Raw genomic sequence first — 24,817 nt, forward strand, 5'->3', positions numbered from 1 at the left:
CCAATCGAGAATCTGTGGCAAGATCTGAAAACTGCTGTTCACAGACACTGTCCATCTAATCTGACTGAGCTGGAGCTGTTTTGCAAAGAAGAATGGGCAAAGATTCAGTCTGTAGATGTGCAAAGCTGGTAGAGACAGACCGTAAAAGACTGGCAGCTGGAATTGCAGCAAAAGGTGGTTCTACAAAGTATTGACTCAGGGGGCTGAATAATTACACACACCCCACTTTGCAGTTATTTATTTGTAAAAAATGTTTGGAATCATGAATGATTTTCGTTCCACTTCTCACGTGTGCACCACTTTGTGTTGGTCTTTCACGTGGAATTCCAATAAAATTGATTCATGTTTGTGGCTGTAATGTGACAAAATGTGGAAAAGTTTAAGGGGGCCGAATACTTTTGCAAGCCACTGTATCTCAGAGGTCATACTAGAATGGGGGCACCTTTGTACAAAGCCAGGTAAAATATCTCTATCACTCTTAAAAGGTAGAGACTTCAAGATTGGGTAGATGTCATTTCTGTGGTGTGAGGTACAATTAAAGAAGAAAGCTTTAATGAACAAGTCTCAATATGCAATTAAAATTGGTATTGAATAACTATTGAAGGAATAAATCTGATAAAAAGCTCTGGTGAAGCTTTTTTATCTAATCTTTTCCTTCTCTCACCCCAACCGGTTGCAGCAGATGGCCCTGCCCCTCCCTGAGCCTGGTTCTGCCGGAGGTTTCTTCCTGTTAAAAGGGAGTTTTTCCTTCCCACTGTTGCCAAAGTGCTTGCTCATAGGGGGTCATATGATTGTTGGGCTTTTCTCTGTATCTACTGTACAATATAAAGCGCCTTGAGGCGATTTTTGTTGTGATTTGGCGCTATATATATAAAATTGAATTGAATAAAAGATATTCCATTGATGCTATGTTTAAATCCACCTGCTGAACGAGTCTCTCTATTTCATGGCCTATATTTGCTCTGAGAAAAGATTGCAACTGCAAATAACATAAAACTGTATTATTGAAGAGATTGTATTTCCTCTCCAGCTGTTCAAGGACATGAAATGTCCATCTTCACAATAGTCTTATTTATCTAATCTTTTACCTTTCATCAGTACTCAGTGTCAACTTTCTGACTTTCAATGCCAAGAGGCATTTATGCCAAAGGCAACTAGGTGTGCTCCACAGTGCTATTGCCACATGAACCCTTTGACAGTCAAAGTTCATCCTATTCACAGAATGTATGGGAGGATCCTTGTATGTAGGTGGTATGTTAACAGCTTCAAAGTTTTATTTGTGCATCTAGTCCCAGAGGCTCAAAAAGACGTGTTTCCTAAATTATCCAGATTTTGCTTTAAAGAAAGTTAACATTGGTGCAGAAGTTGAATAATTGTGCAGCTACTCTAATCAAATTAGCTACGTTGGTGAACATAACTCTATTTTGAAATCTGCAGCTCCTGAAGGCCCAAATACAAAGTTTTAATTACAAATCTGGTCAAAAAGTGCACTGACACATGCACATTAATTGGAATTTTGGCCTTCAGCAATTTGCTCTGCCCTTTCCCTCATCGTCCAGTTATATTCCATCACGGCGTGTAATTACCTTTAACTCTATTCTCTCTTGTAGTTTCTGCTTTTTGTCTCTGTCCTGGCTTTCCCTGTATAGCTCTGCAGGTATCGCTGGCTCTGCAGCTGCACGTTTCTTATCTGCAATTAATGGTCCAACTGACGGAACGAGTGTTTATTTTTCTGTTGTAATCTCTACTCTCCCCACGCTTTCCTTACTCCGTGGCAGATGGTCTCTGAAAAAGGGAGTTTTTCCTCCCATGTGCAGGTAAATAAAGTTTTTTTTCTTCCTTCTACAGCAAGGACAAAACGTATGGTGTAGAACTATTGAACTAACTACAATGAACTATTTTGGAATAGCTGTCAGCAATCAAGAATAAATATTTTTAGTAGTGAAATTTTTTTTATTTTAAATCAGATCTGCTTAAATCAATGCTGCCGTTTCTATTTTCTACTTGTTTGCAATAATTCATGGTTTTCAACTTTAATCTATCACCCAGTCTGTCAACAGAGAAATTACCCGTGATCTTAATCTTTTATGTAGAGTTGTGTGCGCACTTGAACCAAAAACATACGTCTGCTCTCTGCCATAACAGAGTTGTGAAAAGAAAACTATACGTGTTTTAACACATACTCTTTCTACGAGCCACAGAAAGGAATTCACTTTGAAATTCTTTCCACATGCTGGAGTTTACTTACATCACACTGAAGGGAAAACCTACGACAGAAAACACTCGCCGTGTTCGTAATGGCTGATTGGAGAAAATAGTCATCTATGCCTTTAGAGAGGTGGAGCATTGCTGCTGGCTCTGTGGTAATACTTTACTATGCAATGTAAATACCTATCATACAAGTAATACACCTAACAGTGTAACAGATAGCTTTCTACAAGGAAGTATCTCAGTAAAATAATAACTCACATCACTTTATTAGGTACACTTGTCGTTGACAACTTAAACCTTTAATCACCCAATCATATGGCAGCAAGTCAATGCAAAAGGTCACCTGGTCTGATCAGCAACACTTAAATATCAGCGTTAAAATTTGGAGTAAACGCCAAAGCACAAAGAGCTACAGACGTTGCAGTCACATGAATGAAAATTGACGCCAAAGCACAGGAAAGCATTAAAATCTTTATTTTTGTATAATTGTTCTCGAACAATTCTCTCTCTCCTTTAGACTAAACATGCAACTGAATTTCTCTATATTTCTCTCTCATTCCATCTATCAGTCAGCAGGGATGCCAGAGACATTCTGGACCATAAACAGCAGCTTGTTGCTTGTAGCGACAGCTCAGCAGTGATGAGGAAGCCCCATGTTATAAAAGGCGGAAGGAAACAACACAAGGCACATGAAGTTCTTTAAGACTCACACTCACTATTTACTCGTGCTTCCAGTTGCTTGGTTGGTAAATATATATATAAAATATAAGCAAGTAATCATTGGTCGAGTATATTTAGAGATATAAAGATTCAAGTATTGCAGGTTTAAAGCTACAAAGCATGACTCTGAGTCAGCCAACTACATAGTGGACTACTACTTTGCCTGAAATAATACCCAGCTGTATACTAAATCATCATGATCCACAAGGTTTTGGAGACGTCCTACTACTTCAGGCTGCAATAACCATTATTTATTTTAACAATGAATACATGACTAGTGCAATGCAAGGTGGTCTGAGCTACAGATAATCATCACCTAACTTTTCAGTTCTGCTCCATGGAGCATTTTAGCATCTTTCAGCCCATGTTTTGATAGTCTGGCCTATTTCTCAGGAGTTAAATAAGAAGCAAAGCGTGGAGTTGTATGCATTAGACTTGCATTCTTTGTGTGATGGCCCGAACAATAAAGTAATTAATGTAACTTTAAATTACAAAAAAAAAAAAAAAAAAGTTTAAGTAAACCAAAATAAAAGGCTCAATGTAACTGAAGCAGCGTGGCTTTCATTTCTGTTAACACAGATATGTCTCTAATAAAACAAACCTAAGCAGCTGAGACGGACCTGAAGCCATCAACTTATATCTTATCCAAGCACAACTAAAGTTTTTTCATGTTTCTAAGCTGAATTGAGGAAGCCAAGTTATTGTTTAAGACGATTACATGAAGACCACCGTCATCCTGCCAATCACATTTTCTCGGTCGGTTTAACTACACAGAAGCATCCAGTGAGATCCATCACAGAGTGCACATCATATGTTACAGCTTCTCTCACATTAATGACATCACAGCGCTCTCAACTAAGGCATCTCTTCACACACAAATATAAAGCAACACATGTGACATAAAAACTGATTTCTGGCAGAGAAGCAGCACATTACATTTGATATGTAGAGAAGACTGTTCCATATTCATGGAAGCAGGACACTGACAGGTCTGTGACTGGCTCCTTCACTCCTCACTGTAAATGCTCCTGAGATCTGCAAACGGGCAGACGTGTCCTCCTGCTGTTCAGTCGTCACTTTCACTGCCTGATTCACTCAGCTGAAGGTCATTTTCTGCAGCAGACGGACAGACAGCAAGTTAAGATTATATACATGTGTCGCTAAAGCTCAGTTTACTCTTTGCACAGGGTCTCTGCATCACTTTTGTATGGTACAGTTTGGTTTGTTTCACCTCTCCCTTTTATTATTCAATTACTACAACAGTAGTTTATAACTTTGGAGTTTAAAGAAATCATACAATTAAACACTTAAAAAAATTACGAATAATCAGACTAATAGAAATGAATAAACAGATAAAGGAAACACACGAACAAGAGAAACCTATGGAGAATTTACAGAGATTATCTTGGAAAAGCAAAATGTATTTGACACATCCCATTCAGATCATAATTCTGACCACAAAAGCCAAAGACAAGACAGGTGTAAAGAAAAAAAAAAAGGACAAAACAACACTGAATAGAGTGCGTGAAGCAGCTACTAATGTGAGTAATGAATACAGTTGATGGTGGAAATACGCTGCAGGTAGAGCTGGGCGATATAATTTTTTCATATCACGATATGTTTTTTTCATTTCAGGCGATAACGATATCTATCACGATATAAGCCAAATAACTATATTTGTAAGATTTAAATGTGCCGTTGCTCACAAGTAAAATGTGAAATAATCAGCAGCTTGTTTTTATTTAAATATTTATTTCCCATAATAAGTTCAACAGGGTAGATGTACTTAAGGAACATGAGACTTTTTCAGATAAATAAAGGCAAATATTGCAAACTACACAAAAGGCAGCCGCTAAAGCGTTTAAGTTTCAAAACAGAACAAACGAAACAGACTAAATTGTCAATTCCACTTAGAAACAAAATATTAATTCTAAAAATAAATCTTAGTTTGTTTTACAGAAGAACAGACAAAACTGACTAACTTTTGTCAATATCAAATAAACTGAGAACTAAAAGGAAATTCTCAATCTCTCCTTGTTGTATAGCTGAGCTTTTCAAACAGTTTTAACAGTTACTTTAGTGTGACAAAAGCCGAATGACGAATTAGCGCTTCCAGTCAGAGACTGAGCTGCACCGCTTTATTGTATTTCCAGACTTGCTTTCGGCACAATTTACAGTGCACGCTACTCTTTTTGTCAGACTTGAAATAGCCGAAATACCGTCACACTACAGAACTTCTATGGCTCTTCCGTTCGACAATCTGTCTGGCATTGGAACCATCATCTGTTTTCTCTTCGGTAACCTTCGGTCACGCTCGGTTGATTTTTCTGTAGTCAGCACACTCATTTCCTCCATTACCCGGGCAGCACGGCGGCTGGCTGCTTCCCAAACAAATACGCATGTGCGGCTTGGCACTTGTGCTGTACGTGACAAGTCACGTGACGTGACGCTGCGGCTGTGATTGTTTCCGCTCTGCACTACTTAATTTGGATTCGCTGTTCTCTTTTTTTTTTCTTCTTTTTTTTTTTTTAAAGAGGACAAGAGAGATGAGGCCTATCAGAATAGTTTAATCTTTCTATCGAGAAAAAGTTATTTCGCAATACATATCGTTCTATCGCCCAGCTCTAGCTGCAGGGTTATCCGTTTAGCCAGACGCTTTAATAACCGTCAACTACAAAGCTAGGTGAACTGACTGACATGTGGATGGAGCTTAAGAGCTCCAACTGCTTTCATACTGGGTGACAATAATGAGAACTGCCACTAAAGAGAGAACCTGCCCTTACATGTTATAATGGAAAACTAATCTTTCAGCTCTGTGGTGCGTATGATTCATGTGTTCATATTTATGGTGACAACTTTAACTTAGGAGCAACCAGGTGGTATCGACTTTTATGTAAAGATGACGTCCGTCTAACTTAGATGAAGCTGAGGGGGTTACTCACTGAGCGTGTTCATGAGTCCTCCTCCACTCTCGTGGTGGTGGCTGTTGGAGTCGGTGCTGGTGATGATAGGCATGCTGTGGTTGACTGAGGGTGCCGCGGAAGTACGTTCATCTTCTGAATCGCTGCTGCTGGAGCTGTCGTCGCTGCTGGAGGACGACGAGCTGTTAGAGTCTGAGGAGCTGTCACTGCTGCTCATCTGATCCATGACTCGAGCCTCGGCCATCAGTTCTGGGGGGGGGGGGAGAAAGAAAAAAAAGACAAGGGTGTTAAAATGATCTTGGTTGCCTTTCCAATTTCAAGGCTGGAACATCACCTGTATGTCCCAAGTGTAAAATAAATACAGGCAGTATTTTATTCCACCTTTTGTCCAGCCCCAAAAATGCAGAAATAGCCAAAACAAATATATCAGAAAATCATTTCATCTTCTAATGTCCTCTGCCAGGGACAAGCTACAGGTTTATTTTGGATCACATCCAACGTGACTTCATAACTAGAAAATGTGTTTCAAGTCAAGTCAAGTCAAGTTGGCTTTATTGTCACTTCAACCATATACAGTTTAACAGTACACAGTGAGGCGAAACAACGTTCCTCCAGGAACCAAGGTGCTACATGCAACATAAATTTACAACATAAATTAACAGAAAACACTAAACTAGCTAACTAAGAGGCCTAGTTAGCTGGCTAGCAGAGACAAGACAGACTGACGTAACATAAATTACAACATAAATTAACAAAAAAAAAAAAACTAACTATCTAACTATCTAAGGAAGACTTTTTTTTTTTTGTTATCAGACAGCAGACAACAAAGTGCATGTGCAAATGTGCAAACAAGAGCAGCAAAGTGACAGAATATTTGTGAATATGTCTGATATTTCTAGGGATCGGAATCAAGAACTGGTTCTTCTAGAGAATGGGTTCCCACTAGACCAAGTCCTGGAAATCCTAAGTCTGCCTGCGTATCAATCCTGCTTATCGGCTCTTGCACTCTCGCAGTTCGTGTGCTGGAGGAGAAAAATAATGGCGCAGTCTGCAGTGTGGATATGGACATTACTTAGCTAGCCAAGAACTGAGAGTGATGTTAAAGCTGAGTGAATGCTCACCCACACTTTTAAAAAAAGTGTTCTGTGTAATATGTGTAATATCTTTGATATGCTGCTTAGAGAGGGTGGTGACAATGAGCCAATGAAAACTGAATCAATAAGTGATATTAATAATGGAATCGGAATCGTTAAATTCTTATCAATTCCCATCCTTAAACATTTCTGCATAAGACTTCAAGATATGACGACTAATTTGTCTATGAGAAAAGATGAGTCTTCTTCTGCCGAACCCAATAAAAATGATACAGATGTGGATGTCATCAGTTAAACACACCAAGTGTGACTCCATGTTACCTCTCTCGATGTCATCCATTGGGGATGCTGGGGAAGTCTTCTCTTTTGGTGGAGAACTTTTAGTGCTGGCTGGGGTTTTGTTACTGCTGCTGTTATTACTCCTCATCTGCTGGCCCAGACGACTGGTCTGCTGCTCCAGTCGAGAATGAATCTTACTGCTACCCTCAGCCCTGAAAATCCACAAGAACAGGCAAACACGGACACGCGGGAGCTTTTAATACGGTTTTTTAAGTTTTTTTTTTCTTTTTTAAAAAATGTTGATAACTAACCTTTCGTTAGGGCTGCCACAAACGATTATTTTTGCGATTAGTCGACTAATCAGATCATGCATCTATTGGACGTAAAACGTACAGCTTATTGCACCAGCAGCATCTGCTCTTATATAACTATCATTAGCTTACAGCTTTAAGATTTTAAGGTATGTGCTAACTAAAAATAAAGACAAGATGATAGTTTATTAAATTTTAATGAAATGTGCAGATTGTTTCGGTGAAGTTTAATAAACTCAGCCGTCTGCTCCTTGCTATCTAGCTTGACGTTTATTCAGCCAAACCGATTTACTCAGGAACAAATAAAATACTGAAAAAAGCCAAACAATAACATTCTTAAGTTATCTAAGTGACTTATATATCATGTTTAACCTGAGTAGCGAAAGACGGCGGTGGGTTTGAAAACAATTTGCCGGGAGTCCGGTGTTCTCACCGGCTCTAGTGAGCCTTGCCCCCCGGCTAGCTATGGAGCTGGTGGGTAACAAGACGTCTCTGAAAACGTCGGAGCGCTTTTGAAAATATGTGGTGTCTTCATAAACTGAGCAGATATTTGAGGTTTACACAGCTACATTCTCGCCTGAAAATATGTTAAACGCTTATTTTGTGACCCAAAAAGAATAATAAGAGTAATATTAAAACTAACTAGCTGCCGCCATTGTTGGAAACTGAGCTGAATTTTGGGATAGGTTGGGCCACGAAGTATACACCTGACCCACCCTTCAAATCTGGGGAAATGAAGGACTATTAAATTAGTCATTGACGATTTTATTAGTCGACGTAATCGTGACTAGTCGACTAATCACGGCAGCCCTACCTTTCATTCTTTCAAAAAAATTTTGCCACACAAATTTGCAAGGTTAAATGAAATACCACTTTAGATTAGTGTGCTACTTCTTTTTAACCCCACCTCGTCTTTTTCACAGCTATGTTGCTGTTGAGCTTCTCGAGTCTGTACTCTCCTGTGTCATGGTTTACAATGAGGATGCACTCTTTCATGTAAGGCCTCTTGGATCCCTTGAAGACCGTTACAGGAGCACTGGAACCCTAAAAAGCAAAATAAATGTAAGTAAGTATGTATGTATTTAAGCTAGATGTCACAGTACTATTATGCTACTTTTTCAGAGAATATTTTAACAATTTCTCAAAAAATCTGTCAAAAATTTAAACCACAAAGCTGAAAATTTTGTTGCTCCTCTCTCTCTCTCTCTCACACACACACACACACACACACACACACACACACACACACACACACACACACGCACGCACGCACGCACAGAAAGTTGAGATCAGCAACAGTTGAGATCTATTGTGGATTGCAAACACTCATCCAAGTTAAAAACATGAGCTCCAGAAGAGGTCTTAAAACAAGATTGCACCATAATCCACCACTGAAATCCACATTTATGTCTTGCAGTGTAAAGCTCTAGAGCACCAGACACTAACCTCTAAATTAGGCAACGTAATAGTGACTTGCTCTCCTTTGCCCACTTCGAGCTCCCCCTCACATGAGGTATCAATGGATGCTGGCTTGAAGTCATCTGTGGCAATTAAAAACAACATTTTTTTTTTTTAAACGCAAACGAAAATCAAGATTTTGTAAAATAACACATACGTAAACAATGTATATGTACATCACATATAACAACGTGTACAATGTTCTAATAATGACAGTGACATTGCTGAATTTGTAAACGTAAACCACGAATGTATTTGACAGTGCTGCAGTGGGGTAACGGCACCAGCAGGTGGTAGTGTTGTACAGACTTAAGCTGGGCTAACATTATCTAGCATATTGACAACTCAGAGCTTAAAGTCTACGTATATCTCAGAGTTAACTTACTACATACTTTTACAAGCATGTCTCACCAGTAAGTCGACAGCTACGAACTGACGAAGCTGCTAAACTGGCTACACACCAAACAGCTGTTTTCGGATCTTCAGCTAATGAGCTAACTAGCATGCTACGGTTAGCGATCACAAAACCAAACGAGTGAAACCACCACTTACATCGCACTGTGTGATAGGCACTTTTAGGGTGTTTCTCAAACGTTTCTCCCAATTTCAGCACATGTTCTTGATTGTCAAAGTTGGAGTAAGCCGTTCCATTCATTCTGTGAGTTTCATGAGCTGTAAACTTTGAGTTTCCGCTGCTCTTTTTTATCCGATAACCATGTACAGCGACAGCATTTCGGCCAGCTCATTGGCACTTTAAGTCCCGCCCCTTCAAAAGTACTGTTCGTCATGATTCGTCAAGCGAAGTGTTTCATTTTCTGATTGGTTCAGGCCAATCAAGATTTTGACGACAGGGCAGAATCAGTGAAAGAACGGCCACTCAGTTCCGAGCAATGACTGTAGAAATCTGAGTGTTTCCAAATCTATGTTGTTTAACTATAATTCGATTAAATTATTCGCTAACTTGTAGTAGTTTTTAAAAGAAAAAAAATATTGTAAATATCTACTCATCTTGTCCCAGGCTAGACAGACTGTGGACGAGTATGCTAAATAATTGATGGTAATTATTTCAAATTTATTGCTGTGGTGCTTTAATAGTGAAACATATTGCAGGGTTTACTCTGAGGTTGCTTAAAATGCAGTCCACATGTAAAACAAAACACGAATTCCTACTGCTTATTTTTAATATGTTAACTTTATAAGTTTCGATGTTGTTTTTAACCTGTTTTTCTGTTTAACAAAGTAAATATTTGCATTTCAGCACTTACCCAGTACCTTGTATGCTAAATTAGCAGCATCACGGGAGCTATTAGCTGAATAACTGAAACAATGTGTCAGAAAGCCCTGGCACTTACTGATTGCAGTTTCAAGCTCCACAGGCTTCAGGGGGCCTGAGCTCTCTGAACCTTGTGTCAGTGAAAATCTCCTTTTCTGTTCTCTAAACTGTTAATGACTCCTAAGCCTCCTAATTCCTGCCGTGCCTGCGTTTTTACAAAGGCCATATGCTCTGCTGCCTTCAAACATTAAAGGATCAGCATCTAAGTCAATTGGAATGATTACACCAATGCATTTTCACCAACTGGTCACAGCATGGTTTTTCTTATCCACGTTGGACAACATATGCAAGCTGGTGTTTGGGTGGTGGGGAGTGGAATAAGAGATGACAATAGAGAGGAAATTGAGACAGCAGTGGGACTAAATAGTTATCTCTTCAGCGTGGTATTACAGTTAGAGTATAAAAATTGTAAAATAGTTAAACATTATCATGTTATTTTAGGCAATCTTTTTCAGTCTTATCTATACTTGAAAATTAACCACAAACGGATTGCAGAAGTAAAGCAGTTCAGTTACTTTGTATCTGTATCCCATGTGAAAAAGATACCAGCATAAGTCTGTCTCCATGGATGGAGGTAAACAGCAGCTGTCCTCTGGTGATATCAGTTACTGTGGGGGTTGCCCCTGGACTCTGCGAGGTAAGGTTTACTGTTTCCAAGCAACAATCCGCAAGTTCACAATACAGCGGCTGAGCCACAATAGAGAGTTGCTGCAGGTTGTAAGCCAGTGGCAGTGGTGAAAGAGATGACAGCAACACTCTGCAAGGGAGGGGGGGTGGGATACAAGCTCAACCAAAGCTATGTACTATGGGTACAGGCTTGTTGGGTACATACAATTAAATGTTCAACCTCATAACAGTGCAAAAATAATAAATTAGCAAAGGTTTTACTATTGTGCCAGCTAAACAAACCTGACTCGGTTACAAGACACCACAACTTGATGTAAGCCAAATCCAGAAGGCTGTGGATACATCCGCAAACGACACAGATAAATCTAAGTAACTTTAGCAATCACATTTTCAGACCTTCACATCATCAATAAAGTTCACATTTAATACATTATTACATCTGATTATATAATCCACCTTTTGGGAAACTCCTGAAACACGTGAAAAACTAAGCACAATTAAGCATTCAGGTTTTTTAATGACTAGAAGTGATTATTCTGCAGTAAAGGAAATGGGACACCCATTCCACTTTTCTCATAGTGCACAGCTCGCACAATCGTTTTTGAAACTGCAAAGGCAGCAATACAACCTAAATGATCACAGCTTCAGCATAAATACAGCGATGTTAACCTTCATTCTGTATCCTTCGGGTGAAATGTACCTTTGATCACAGCTACAGACTTATCATATACTCCTTTTGTTTTTATGCTGATGTATAGTTTGAGACACGTCTTATTATCTGTGAATTACTGCAGTGTGACGGCTTTCTTTAGCTCTCGCTTTCTCTTGTTTGTGTTATACATATTACGAGGAAGCGCTTTTTGCAGCATCTTTCTTGATAATATGATTTTGATCTCAATAAAAGGTTTGACTGGGTAAAAAAAAGAAGAAGGTGAAATAATAACAGTATGCGCTGTAAGAATTGCAAATTAGATATACAGTCATGGAAAAGAAAGTTTTCACAGAATTCTATGAAAAACAAAGATTAAACCCCATTAATCACCAGCTTGCAGAACCACCTTTAGCAGTAATAACTTGAAGTGATTCCTGAAGTGAGAGTCTTACATTGTTGCAGAGGAATTTTGATTCACTCCTCTTTACATAATTGCTTCAGTTTATTGAGATTTGAGGCCATTTGTTCATACACAGCTCTCTTAAGGACCTACAACAGCATTTTAGATGAGTTAAGGTCTGGACATCTTGATTCTTTTCTTTTTCAGTCATTCTGTTGTAGATTTGCTGTTGTTCTTGGGATCGATGTCCTGCCGTATGACTCGGTTTGGACGAATCTTTAGCTGTTGGACAGATGGACTCACATTTTGCTATACAGAGGAGTTCATGACTGACTTTGTGACTGCAAGGTCTCCAGGTCCTGTGCCTGCAAAACAAGCCCCAAACCATGACATTTCCACCACCATGCACGCAGTTTCTATGATGTGTTCATGCTGATAACAAACATCTCCACTTTAGTCTTGTCTGTCCTTTGTTCCAATAATCTTGTGGTTTATTCAGATGCAACTTTGCTAACCTAAGCTGTGCTGTCATGTTTATACATACACACACACACACACACACACACACACACACACACACACACACACACACACACACACACACACACACATATATATATATATATACAGTGGGGCAAAAAAGTATTTAGTCAGCCACCGATTGTGCAAGTTCCCCCACTTAAAATGATGACAGAGGTCAGTAATTTGCACCAGAGGTACACTTCAACTGTGAGAGACAGAATGTGAAAAAAAAATCCATGAATTCACATGGTAGGATTTGTAAAGAATTTATTCGTAAATCACGGTGGAAAATAAGTATTTGGTCACCTCAAACAAGGAAAATCTCTGGCTCTCACAGACCTGTAACGTCTTCTGTAAGAAGCTTTTCTGTCCCCCACTCGTTACCTGTATGAATGGCACCTGTTTGAACTCATCATCTGTATAAAAGACACCTGTCCACAGCCTCAAACAGTCAGACTCCAAACTCCGCCATGGCCAAGACCAAAGAGCTTTCGAAGGACACCAGGAAAAGTATTGTAGACCTGCACCAGACTGGGAAGAGTGAATCTACAATAGGCAAGCAGCTTGGTGTGAAAAAATCAACTGTGGGAGCAATCATCAGAAAATGGAAGACATACAAGACCACTGATAATCTCCCTCGATCTGGGGCTCCACGCAAGATCTCATCCCGTGGGGTCAAAATGATCATGAGAACGGTGAGCAAAGATCCCAGAACCACACGGGGGGACCTGGTGAATGACTTGCAGAGAGCTGGGACCAAAGTAACAAAGGTCACCATCAGTAACACACTACAACGGCAGGGAATCAAATCCCGCAGTGCCAGACGTGTTCCGCTGCTGAAGCCAGTGCATGTCCAGGCCCGTCTGAAGTTTGCCAGAGAGCACATGGATGATACAGCAGAGGATTGGGAGAATGTCATGTGGTCAGATGAAACCAAAGTAGAACTTTTTGGTATAAACTCAACTCGTCGTGTTTGGAGGAAGAAGAATACTGAGTTGCATCCCAAGAACACCATACCTACTGTGAAGCATGGGGGTGGAAACATCATGCTATGGGGCTGTTTTTCTGCCAAGGGGACAGGACGACTGATCCGTGTTAAGGACAGAATGAATGGGGCCATGTATCGTGAGATTTTGAGCCAAAACCTCCTTCCATCAGTGAGAACTTTGAAGATGAAACGAGGCTGGGTCTTCCAACATGACAATGATCCAAAACACACCGCCCGGGCAACAAAGGAGTGGCTCCGTAAGAAGCATTTGAAAGTCCTGGAGTGGCCTAGCCAGTCTCCAGACCTCAACCCCATAGAAAATCTGTGGCGGGAGTTGAAAGTCCGTGTTGCTCGGCGACAGCTCCAAAACATCACTGCTCTCGAGAAGATCTGCATGGAGGAATGGGCCAAAATACCAGCTACTGTGTGTGCAAGCCTGGTAAAGACCTATAGTAAACGTTTGACCTCTGTTATTGCCAACAAAGGTTATGTTACAAAGTATTGAGTTGTATTTTTGTTATTGACCAAATACTTATTTTCCACCCTGATTTACGAATAAATTCTTTACAAATCCTACCATGTGGATTCATGGATTTTTTTTTCACATTCTGTCGCTCACAGTTGAAGTGTACCTCTGGTGCAAATTACTGACCTCTGTCATCATTTTAGGTGGGGGAACTTGCACAATCGGTGGCTGACTAAATACTTTTTTGCCCCACTGTGTGTGTATATATATATATATATATATATATATATATATATATATATATATATATATATATATATATATATGAGCGTGGCTGGCAAGAAAGGGTATAATAAAAGAAGAAAAACTAATGACATGGCCACCTTGTTCACCTGATCTGAACCCCATTGAGAACCTGTGGTCCATCATCAAATGTGAGATTTACAAGGAGGGAAAACAGTACACCTCTCTGAACAGTGTCTGGGAGGCTGTGGTTGCTGCTGCACGCAATGTTGATGGTGAACAGATCAAAACACTGACAGAAACCATGGATGGCAGGCTTTTGAGTGTCCTTGCAAAGAAAGGTGGCTATATTGGTCGCTGATTTGTTTTTGTTTTGTTTTTGAATGTCAGAAATGTATATTTGTGAATGTGGAGATGTTATATTGGTTTCACTGGTAAAAATAAATAATTGAAATGGGAATATATTTGTTTTTTGTTAAGTTGCCTAATAATTATGCACAGTAATAGTCACCTGCACACACAGATATCCCCCTAAAATAGCTAAAACTAAAAACAAACTAAAAACTACTTCCAAAAACATTCAGCTTTGATATTAATGAGTTTTTTGGGTTCATTGAGAACATGGTTGTTGTTCAATAATAAAATTATTCCTCAAAAATACAACTTGCCTAATAATTCTGCACTCCCTGTACTAATACAGTGGGATGCAAAAGTTTGGGCAACCTTGTTAATAGACATTATTTTCCTGTATAAATCGTTGGTTGTTACAATAAAAAATGTCAGTTAAATATCATACAGGAGACACACACAGTGATATTTGAGAAGTGAAAAGAAGTTTACTGGATTTACAAAAAGTGTGCAATAATTGTTTAAACAAAATCAAGCAGGTGCATACATTTGGGCACCACAAAAAAAGAAATGAAATAAATATTTAGTGTATATCAATGTGTGTGTCTCCTGTATGACATATGGGGTGCCTTTGTCTGGACGTGCTTCCCATCCAGAGCTCCACAGCAGAGAGGGAAGTTTCAGCGCTCCTGGAATCCCTCTGCGATGGACCGCCAGTCTCCAGGTGAAGGCACAGCCATGAAATCATCCACTAGACAGTCCCAGATGGCCGTCGCTACCTGGGGGGTGATCTGGCACACCGTGGACACACCAACTCTAAAACTAAACACGATGGTCCTGAAGGAGTCCCCGGTGGCAAGGAACCTGCACAAAATTGTTTAAAATTAGTATTAAACACTTTTACTAACCGCAGGCAGATGGACAGGTATGGCAGCAAGCATTATGTGTTCACTCTCTGCCTGGAGTTTTGAGGGGGGCTGGGGAAGGGGGTCAGTGTGGCAGTTTTTTCATCGTGGCCAATCACAGACAGAGTGGGAGCTTGTCCTATGGCTAGTGCTACTTTCACTTGCAGTCGTAAATATCAATTTCACACGTGTTGTTGATGAATACCAGCTGGCTCTAAACTCGATTTCACCTGTCACTGTAACACATCCAGTGTTGGGGAGTAACGGAATACATGTACCGCCGTTACGTATTTAAAATACAAAATATGAGTAACTGTATTCCGTTACAGTTACCGTTTAAAAAGGTGGTATTTAGAATACAGTTACTTTGTTGAAATAAATGGATTGCACTGCGGTACTTTCCTGTTTCATTTTGTCGCGGGTCAGGACTGTTTGGGTTTTGTTTGACAGCTACGTTCTGTTGTTCCAGGGGCAGCGTTACGGTTGCCATGGTTACAGGGCGACGCTCTCTCTCTCTCTCTCTGCGACTGTGTGTTTCCTGGGTGAGAGAGCGCCTTTTCGTTGTTGTTGTTGTGCTAAGCTAACAGGCAGAATGCTACAAGCATAGCTCTAAAGAATGTAGCATCACGGGCAGTGTAGTCCGTGTTGCAGGGAGAATGGACTGCCATACACGTTATGGGTCTGTGAGCGCGAGGAGGGAGAAAAAGGGGAGTGGAAAGGTACGAGTTGTCATCGAGCAAAAACGGGAGCTGGAAACATGTAAATGTAATAATAACCACTTCAGCCAAGAAGAGTGTCTGACGAGCCCAGTTGTAAGTAAGCTATTAAGACTCGACTGTACACTGTGTTCGTGTTTTCCTCCGAAACAATAATTTCCGTTGGAGCAGCCTTTCAACGCCTCTCTCTGTCTCTCGCAAGAAAAGTTGACCCACACAACAAAGTAAAGCTATTTTTCGGCTATGAGCCGACAGGGACCCCGCCGTATTAGTCAGAGGTCCTTTACTACAGTTCGGAGTCGCGGACCTTCAGTAATAGTAATAAATCACACAGCAATAGTACATTCACGTTGTTGTAAAAAGCATGCTAATCTATTAAGTAATCCAAAGTATCCAGAATACGTTACTGTCATTGAGTAACGTAACGGAATACGTTACAGAATACATTTTGGGGCATGTATTCTGTAATGGAATACATTTTAAAAGTAACCTTCCCAACACTGAACACATCACATATTACTGAGATGCATTAGATATTTTATGATCTTTATTTTTGACTTATCAGCTGCAAACTCCATAGATTTTTAACATTTACCAGGTTTGCAAATATAAAAACGTATTGGCTCTTTGAAGTTTAGAAATAAAAAACAGATTGTAAATAATCAACTTTTAATGGCAAAACAGTGACATCATCATTATTATTATTGTTGTTATTATTATTATTATTTTAGAAACATGAAGTGCATTGGATTACTACTGTGTAATCATAAAGTTGTAAGGTGAAGGAGGCGTTTTTACGAGCAGCACCTGAAGGCAACACAGTTCCCAAGGAGAAAGCCGCAAAAGCAAGAGGTCGCGTATCCGGGATCCTTCGATAGAAATCCATCAAAAGAGCACGAGGGAGGGACAGAGTGAACGAACGGCCGTGTGGCACGCGGTTTTACGTTAGTGTCGTTATCGATCCACCTGGAGGGAGCCGGTCTGTGTGCAACCGGCATCAGATTCTTAATAGTGAGGAGCTGCGAGGATTGAACCTGCTCTGTGAATCTGAGCCCACGTATAAAACGAGACGTCTTCTTCTGATGTGATGGAGGGGGAAGCGTTCTGGGAGTAACTTTGAGTAAGTAAAAAGATTAGGATGTATTTTGTCGTTTGAATTAGAAGAGCGGTAACAGCTGATTGATGCTGGCAGCTGCATCACCAGGCAGTCAGGTTCAGAGTCACTGGAGCGATCCCTGCAGTGATTTGTGAGTGCTTTTGGTCCTCAGCTGGTATGACTGACCTGCACATAGCTGCTTGAAGCTTTCTTTCCCCATCACTATATTAATTATACACGTAGTATTCTTTGTAACAACCCAGGATAGGGTACTTTGTGTTATGTTTATGTTTTTTCCACACACAGGGTTAAATTTTTAATTTCGTGACTGTTCATATTACCATAGTGCTACTTTATATTTTTTACTTCTTTTGCTCGTTGAGTGATTAATTAATAATTTATTATTATTACTAACAAAACTGCAAATCACAACTTCAGAGTTCTTTCATTCTCAAGTAAAACATCTTACTTATATAGGATCAAATCACAACAACAGTTGCCTCAGGGTGCTTTATACTTTAAAGTAAGAACCCTACAATAATACAGAGAAAACCCCAACAATCAGACGACCTACAGATGACCCAGCGACAGTGGGAAGAAAAAACTCCCTTTTAACAGGAAGGACTCTCCGGTAGAACCAGACTCAGGGAGGGGCGGGGCCATCTGACAAAGACACTGTGGAAGAGAGCCAGTGCGGCTATTCTTGTATCTATTATTTAATTAATTGCCTTTTGAAGCTTGGGAATGAAATTTCTGCTTCAAGTAAAGTGTACATAAAAAATGGAAATTAGAACATTTCAGCATATTTTAAATATTGATAGCTTCAGCAAAGCCAAGATATGAAATTTAGTCATATATAAGTTCTTACATTCCAAGAACACAATAACTAGAAAATATTTTGTATTTTAGTCTTTATGAATAAACGAAAAATTATTTCATTTTACAAATTGCACTTTTTGCAAAAATTAGCAGTTTTTGTGTTTGTAGTGAAAAACTGACTCGCACATGGTGCTTGTTGGTTTAACGGCAAATTGGGACATTTTCAGGTGAGGAGAGTCAGAGCAATGAATATGTTATATAGCCAAGATGGGAGAGTGTAGAACAACGCAGCTACACAACAGTGATTGTATTTGTCTTCATTATCTGCTTTCGCTCTGTGATGCCATTTAGTAAATGAAATAGGAAAACATTGCAGTAATATCTTATTTCCCTTGTGGAATCTGCGGAGTCTCGCAGTTTTACCCTCGGGGCTCCTTTAGTACAGCATTTTTCGGGATGACTGGGGCTCAGCAGTCATCCAAGCCATGACTGGAAATACCTCTAGGATTGATAGGAATACTGGCTAAAATCCAGACTGCAATCAGATAATTTTAATGAAACTGTTATACTCTTGCAGCAGTTTTCTTTGTTTTCTACAAATAAAAAATACAGTATGAAAGACCTCAGGCTTGCTGTGCATACATATTTTATGCCTGTGGACTTAGTAGGAGGTGTTTTTAGTTTTTTTTCCCACCAAAATAAGAGCCACATGACTCTACCTGAATTGTTACTGGTGCTCTATCAAAGGCATTTCCCACTGGACATGAGTTACTGCACCCTGAAGCCTTTTAGTGCAGTGCTTGCACAGCTTTGGGTATGTTTTTAGGCAGAAAGGATTTACTCATTAAGAGAAATCAAATTCTTGGCAAATTGATTTCTTTTGCCAGTAAACCCTCACTATTGCTGTCTCTTCCATTTTCGTTCTCATTTTCTGTGAAAGAATTGAACTGAAGCCTTTTATTGAGACTCTGCCGTCTTAAACGAACCTATCAAGCAGTTTCACTCTGTAAATCATCGGGTAGGGAGATTACATTTAATTGTAGATGTTTCAGTACCGGCTTTGCATTAGGGAATTTGAACTTGTGAACTAAAATTCGAAGATTCTGGCTGCAGCGCCTAATCTTTCATTCGTAAAGACTTTATGCCCATCTGATGTTGGCAACAGATGTTAAGCAAATTTAAGATAAACTTGCTCTGAGGGTGTTTATTGCTTGATAGGCTAACGCTCAGCTCTGCGAGAGGTCTCACACTGAAGAGTCTCAAAGATTTTCCTCCTCAGAGTCTGGCTTTATTGCTCCCTATCTGATCTCTGCATGGACTCAGTCGGTGCAGTGATGTGATGAAAGGCCAAGCGGTGGACCTACAGACTCTCACAGCTTCATGCAAGCTACGCACACACACACAGATATGCACAGCCAGCTAAACAAAGTCAATTATATTAGGTGAGTCTGTCAGGCTAAGCTGGGAGAAATGCGTGGAAGGTATACTAAAGGGCCTAGGCTTCTAATACTAATGCGCATACTTGTGACAGGCATTATAAAATACTGGCTTTGTTTTGGAGAAAGATCAGCCTGACTGGACAGAGTTTAATTACCTTCCATTTACTCATTGCTTCAGATCAGGCACTTTTTTAGTCCATTCACTTCCAATTACTTTGTTCCTTAGTGATGATCATTAGTGTGGTCATTAAAGGATTAGTTTCTATGATATGAGCCTTTTCTGTTTTTTGTACAATATACAAATAATGACCAGGAAATTAAAACAGTGTCACTGCAGTGTTAGCTTGCATATGATTACTGTTTACGATTAGCTTACAGTCTCTGTAGAAATAATGATTTTTGCCATCCAGTTGATTTCTTTAACAAGCACGATGCTTGTGAGTAGAGTTTAGTTTGGAAAAAAAAGACATTAACATGTCAGATATTTGAAAAATTGTAGTCGCTGGGTAGGCTATGTAAAACTATACATGTATAAAAAAGGAGCAGCTGTACAGCGAAATACATACTAAGAAAACCCATACAAATTAAAACCACGTTATTCCAAAGATTGCTCTCAAACTGTCGCTTGTTCAAATTGGCTATTTTGTGCAACATGTGGTGAACAAAATGAATACTGAGAACATGGATCACTGCACTAAACATCAGTTTAAATATATTTAATGTGTGATTTACATACAGAATTAAAGTAATATATTGGTATCTTTGGTCCTGTGGCTTCAAGTTATTAAATCAAATTTATTGCTGGAGAGTTCTTATTTATTTTGATGTTGATTTTGATGTTTTGGTAGAGCATCGTTAAAGTCTGTGTGCAAATGGGTCTCTGTGTCAGTCCTGTAAAAGCCCGGTAATTTGTCGAAAGTATACCCAGCATCCTGGCCAAGGTTAGATAGGCTTCAGCCACCATGACCTTCACAGTGTACGCGAGTATAGATAATGAACAGATGATTTACGTTACACCACAGAAATGTGTTATCACCGAGGTGGATTTTTTTTTCAGGAAATTACCATTTTTATCATAACACAACACAGAAAAGAGTCTGTAAGAACGTACACAAAACATTTCTGCTTCATTATTGGCGCCATGTAGAAGGCATTCAGCCTTGATTCAAGAGGGGGCACCTGTAAAGAAAACTGAGGAAAATTTAAAAAATACATCCCAAATGATGCGCCGCAAAAGCTCACCCACATATCAGGTTTGATCGGAATGCATTTATCAGGTCTTTGTCTTTGTTATGTTGGTTTTTGGAATTCAAGGCAAAAACAACAATGATAAGAAGAACATGTTGGAGGCAGCCAAGCAGCCTCAAACCTCATAGAGTGAACTCTTCTTCTCCCCCGAGAACCTCCTTTGTTTTTGTGTCCTGCCTTCAGGATAAACTATAATGCATCCCCCTGTGTCCTGTTAGAACATCAGTCACAGCTGCATGCTCAGCCACATGAAGGCAGCTTGACTGACAGTGTGAATGAGCATTCATTTTTTCCCAGTGCTCCCCCCTTTTAGCCATGAACACCACCAACAAAGGCGTTGTGCATGGATGACAGTCCGGGATCTCCTATACCAACGATGGGCAACCCCTAATTACCAGTGGAGTAATTAAAAGTGTGGCAGCTGTGGCAACAGTCATGTGCTTCTAGGAAACCATCGAGAAATGCCCAAAGTAAAACAGTTAACAAGCCTCTTAAAGCTGGATGCACGCACCCTCAAAATATTGCAGCACACTCTTGCAGTTTTCAATGTTCAAAGTCAGAGTGAACTATTCCTGTTGAGCAGTTTTGAGTGATGCAGTTCACGTTGGGTCATACAGAGGTATTAGTTGCGTTTTCTGAGGGAACAGGAAGGCTGGAGTGAAAACGAAAACATAAGAGGCAGACTGAAGAGCAGGAAGGTCACTCGATAAAATGCTAATACAAGTGCTTTGGGTCTATGTGCTGTCAAGTCTGACGAAGAAGGGTGGGCTTGTTGGCTTCAAGATCTCTCCAAATAAGCCCACAGAAAGCACAACTCTTACAAGCTCTTGCACGGACAGACACACATTCAGCAGTTTGTTAAAAAAGAAAAAAAGAGTGCAACTAATGACATTGATAGTTTATCAGTCTCCTTCTCCACAAACATTTACTTATTCTGACCATGAGAATCCCAGCCTTGGGCTTCAAATGTTTTTACTCCAGCATAGTTTACATGTAGTGTATTTTTGTTTGGTGTTTTGAGTTGATTCCTATTTTCTGAGGTTCATCTTCAGCTTCAATTTCAGTACTGTACTTTAAACTAGTGGTCGGTAATTGTTACTTACCGGTACTTATGCTTTTACAGACAAAACCTAAAAACTTAGACTTAGATAGATTTTTAGACTAAATTATCAAAATGTATGTTTAATAGTCAAAATCACATTAAGTGCATCAGTAGTAGTCATCCTGCACAATAATGCTCAATAATCCAGGTACTGTAAGTAAATCCCAAAAGGTTGATCCCGTTTATGTGGACGTAGCGATTTCAGTGGGAGAAACGTTCCGTCACTCATCCAAGTGACTTCTTCAGTCTCAGCTGACTGCAGGTTTCCCCAATCTTATAAACAGTACATTTGCACAATAACTGAAACTAACCCACTGAATGAACAATGGGCTGTGAGGTCAGTTCCTTGATCATTAATATGCAAACTGTCATGACCATTGATCAAGAACCATTGATCAAAGACCACTGATCAATGGCCATGAGTACCATTCACAGAGAGTTGGGGAATGGCTGCAATCACAGCATTGTAAGATGGTGACAGATGTACCCTGGCCTCCTCTTCGATTCAGAGATGGTCTTTCCCTTTTCACGTAAATGGCCTCCTTGACTCTCCGCTCAAACCAGCGTTCCTCCCTGTCTAGGATGTTACATCCTCCACATTGAAAGAGTGTCCACTGGCCTGAAGGTGTAAATAGACTGCAGAGTCCTGGCCAGACGAGGTAGCTCTTCTGTGTTGTGCCATTCGCTTCGCCAGAGGTTGTTTGGTTTCCCCGATGTGTAAATCCTGGCAATCCTCCTGGCACAGCGTACACTATATTACTCTATTTGTGTCGGGGGACCCGATCCTTGGGGTGGTCCAATTTTTGGTTGCAGTGTGTTTTGGGGTGTAAAAGCCACGGAAGAAGACCGAAGAAGTCACTTGAATGAGTGACGAAATGTTTCTCCCCCTGAAAACACTAAATCCAGATCAACCCTTTAGGATGTATAATAATGTAAGTTTTAAAATGAGCCTTTATAAAGAGACTCTAAATCTGGCCAAGCAGTTAAAGACTGAAGTCATTCATGTTGATCTACAGTACTATGCAAAAGTCTTGAGGTCGCCCTCATTTTAGTATTTTCTGCTTGGCAAATGGGAAATAGGTCCAGCAATTTATTAAAATGTGCAAACATACATGCAAAAACAGTATATAAGGCAATTTTGTACATTTCTAGCTTGAAGTCAATATTTGGTGTGACCCCCTTTATTCTTCAACACAGCTTGAACTCTCTGAGACAATCCTTCTTGAATTTTAATATCTCCTTTGGATGTTGGCTGCCTTTTGTTCCATTTTCTGTCAAGTTGATCCCACACTGCTTCAATAATGTCGAGGCCCGGGCTCTGGAGAGGCCCATCCATGACTGACAGTGTTCCACTATGTCTTATGTTTTATCCAAGTATGTTTGTACTGCACTGGCAGTGTGTTTGGGATCATTGTTATGTTGGAAAATGGAGCCACTACCAATCAAACAATTTTTTTTCTTAAAAAAAAAGAAATTTAGGGCTGAGCTGATTAGCATGTTAGTTTTTTTCTTTGAGATAGTGGTACTCACATGATAGCCATTGTAAGTATATGATTATATAGAATGTTATAGTGTTGATTAAACATTTTATATAAGTATTTAACATGAGCTCAGCTTTAAACATCTGGAGCAGAAACAATCTCACTGCACATAATACAGTTTTATGTGTAGCGAGGCGTTTTGATGATATTTTATTGCTACTTTTGCTAAAGTAATGGTTCTGAAAAAGCTCCTCCAGCACTCGTCATTGCGAGTTAGTAGAAAATCATTAGATGATATAATATATCAAATAATATTTTACAATCCTTCTGGCAGGAAGGAGTGCAGAAAGGTAAAAACATGCAGGATCAGTGCAGCAAGCTGTAGGAGGCAGTCGGCATGTATAAGAGAATAAAAGACTGGCAGCAAAAAATGGTAACATCATCCCTGCTTGTCTTTCTGTAAAAGCCACTGCACACCACTGCTGCACATCATACACAGATCGTTTCTGGCCTATCACAAGGAATCATCTTGGTGCAAAAATACTTTTTCATGCCTGTCAAACAATATTACTTTTAGCATTTTTTTGTACAGTTAACTAAAGAAATGATAACAAATGATGTGTTTTTGCAACAGACTGTTAGTAACAAAGTGGCTATATTTAGATATATAGGCATGAATCTCCTCTGTATGGGTATAGGGGTGTGATGTCATGTTAACAATCCATTAACATCTGGCTTACATCCACCAAGGTCTTCAAAGTTATTGGTTAAATTGACAAAAAGACTTAAAGTTTAGAAAATATGATGCTTACAATTGTGGTATTTAATGTTAACATATAGGAAGTAGCATTTCAAGATTTCAAGGTCAGTAGATTGATCTGATAGGGAAAGTGACAATAATGCTATATAAAGCGATTCACATCTGTTTTTCTTACTGCCAGTGTTTGTGCTGATATCATGTAGGCAGACATGGAATGTTAGATGGGGAAATATGTTACTTTACTATAACTACATTGCAATAACAGGTTATAACCGTTTAAATACATAACGATTTGAATACAGATTTGTGACAAATGCTGTATAGCATGTCAATTTTAAAGAAATTACAAAGAGGTCTGTCTTCTTGGAAGTAAAACAAAGAAATAAGGGGCTTACTGAAGAGTTTTGCACACTACTGTACATTTGCATTACTCCACACAGGAGAATGAAAACAGGAAATAAGCCCCAAACTTGCTTCAGGCGTGTATTTCTTTGCTTACACCTTTCATTTGTAATGTCTATGTGCTCTCTGCAAGGTGTAATCCTCTCTAATATAGCATCAATCCAATAATAATATTATGTGGATTAGCCTCTATAATCCATTCAGGTTTATTATTCAGGTAGTATTAACGTACTGAAGGACAAAAGCTGCAATCCTGTGACACAACCAGTCAACAGA

At 39.6% G+C, this 24,817-nt stretch overlaps 2 protein-coding genes across 4 annotated transcripts in view; one reads left to right on the top strand and one right to left on the bottom strand.

Moving 5' to 3' along the window:
- Window positions 1-2,662: 2,662 nt before the first annotated feature.
- eaf2 (ELL associated factor 2) lies at window positions 2,663-9,761 on the bottom strand. The gene is made up of 6 exons (XM_082507393.1): window positions 9,547-9,761; window positions 8,983-9,077; window positions 8,444-8,580; window positions 7,268-7,437; window positions 5,874-6,101; window positions 2,663-4,044 (listed from the first exon to the last, which is right to left on the bottom strand). Exons 1-6 carry the CDS (start codon window positions 9,647-9,649, stop codon window positions 3,998-4,000), a joined length of 780 nt encoding a protein of 259 aa, XP_082363519.1. The 5' UTR covers window positions 9,650-9,761; the 3' UTR covers window positions 2,663-3,997.
- Window positions 9,762-16,206: 6,445 nt separating this feature from the next.
- Window positions 16,207-24,817, top strand: part of arhgef49 (Rho guanine nucleotide exchange factor 49) — a 71,723-nt gene continuing 63,112 nt past the window's right edge. Inside the window, exon 1 of one of the 3 annotated variants that reach the window (XM_082507347.1) lies at window positions 16,207-16,290. The gene's annotated coding sequence lies outside the window, so the exon portion shown is untranslated. Of the gene's footprint in view, window positions 16,295-17,026; window positions 17,315-24,817 lie in introns of those variants that run through there. The other 2 variants (XM_082507349.1, XM_082507346.1) reach the window with 2 other exon arrangements.

Source organism: Aulonocara stuartgranti (genome assembly GCF_965226115.1).
Source record: "Aulonocara stuartgranti genome assembly, chromosome: 16".
In the NCBI taxonomy this organism is placed as follows: Eukaryota; Metazoa; Chordata; class Actinopteri; order Cichliformes; family Cichlidae; genus Aulonocara; species Aulonocara stuartgranti.

What these genes read in the sequence shown, in the direction of transcription:
- eaf2 (XM_082507393.1), bottom strand. Translation starts at nt 9,649, where the DNA reads ATGAATGGAACGGCTTACTCCAACTTTGACAATCAAGAACATGTGCTG. An exon ending in TTACGTTGCCTAATTTAGAG is followed by an intron (nt 8,581 to 8,982) that starts GTTAGTGTCTGG and finishes TTTGCTTTTTAG; the next exon opens with GGTTCCAGTGCTCCTGTAAC. An exon ending in AATGGATGACATCGAGAGAG is followed by an intron (nt 6,102 to 7,267) that starts GTAACATGGAGT and finishes CCCCCCCCCCAG; the next exon opens with AACTGATGGCCGAGGCTCGA.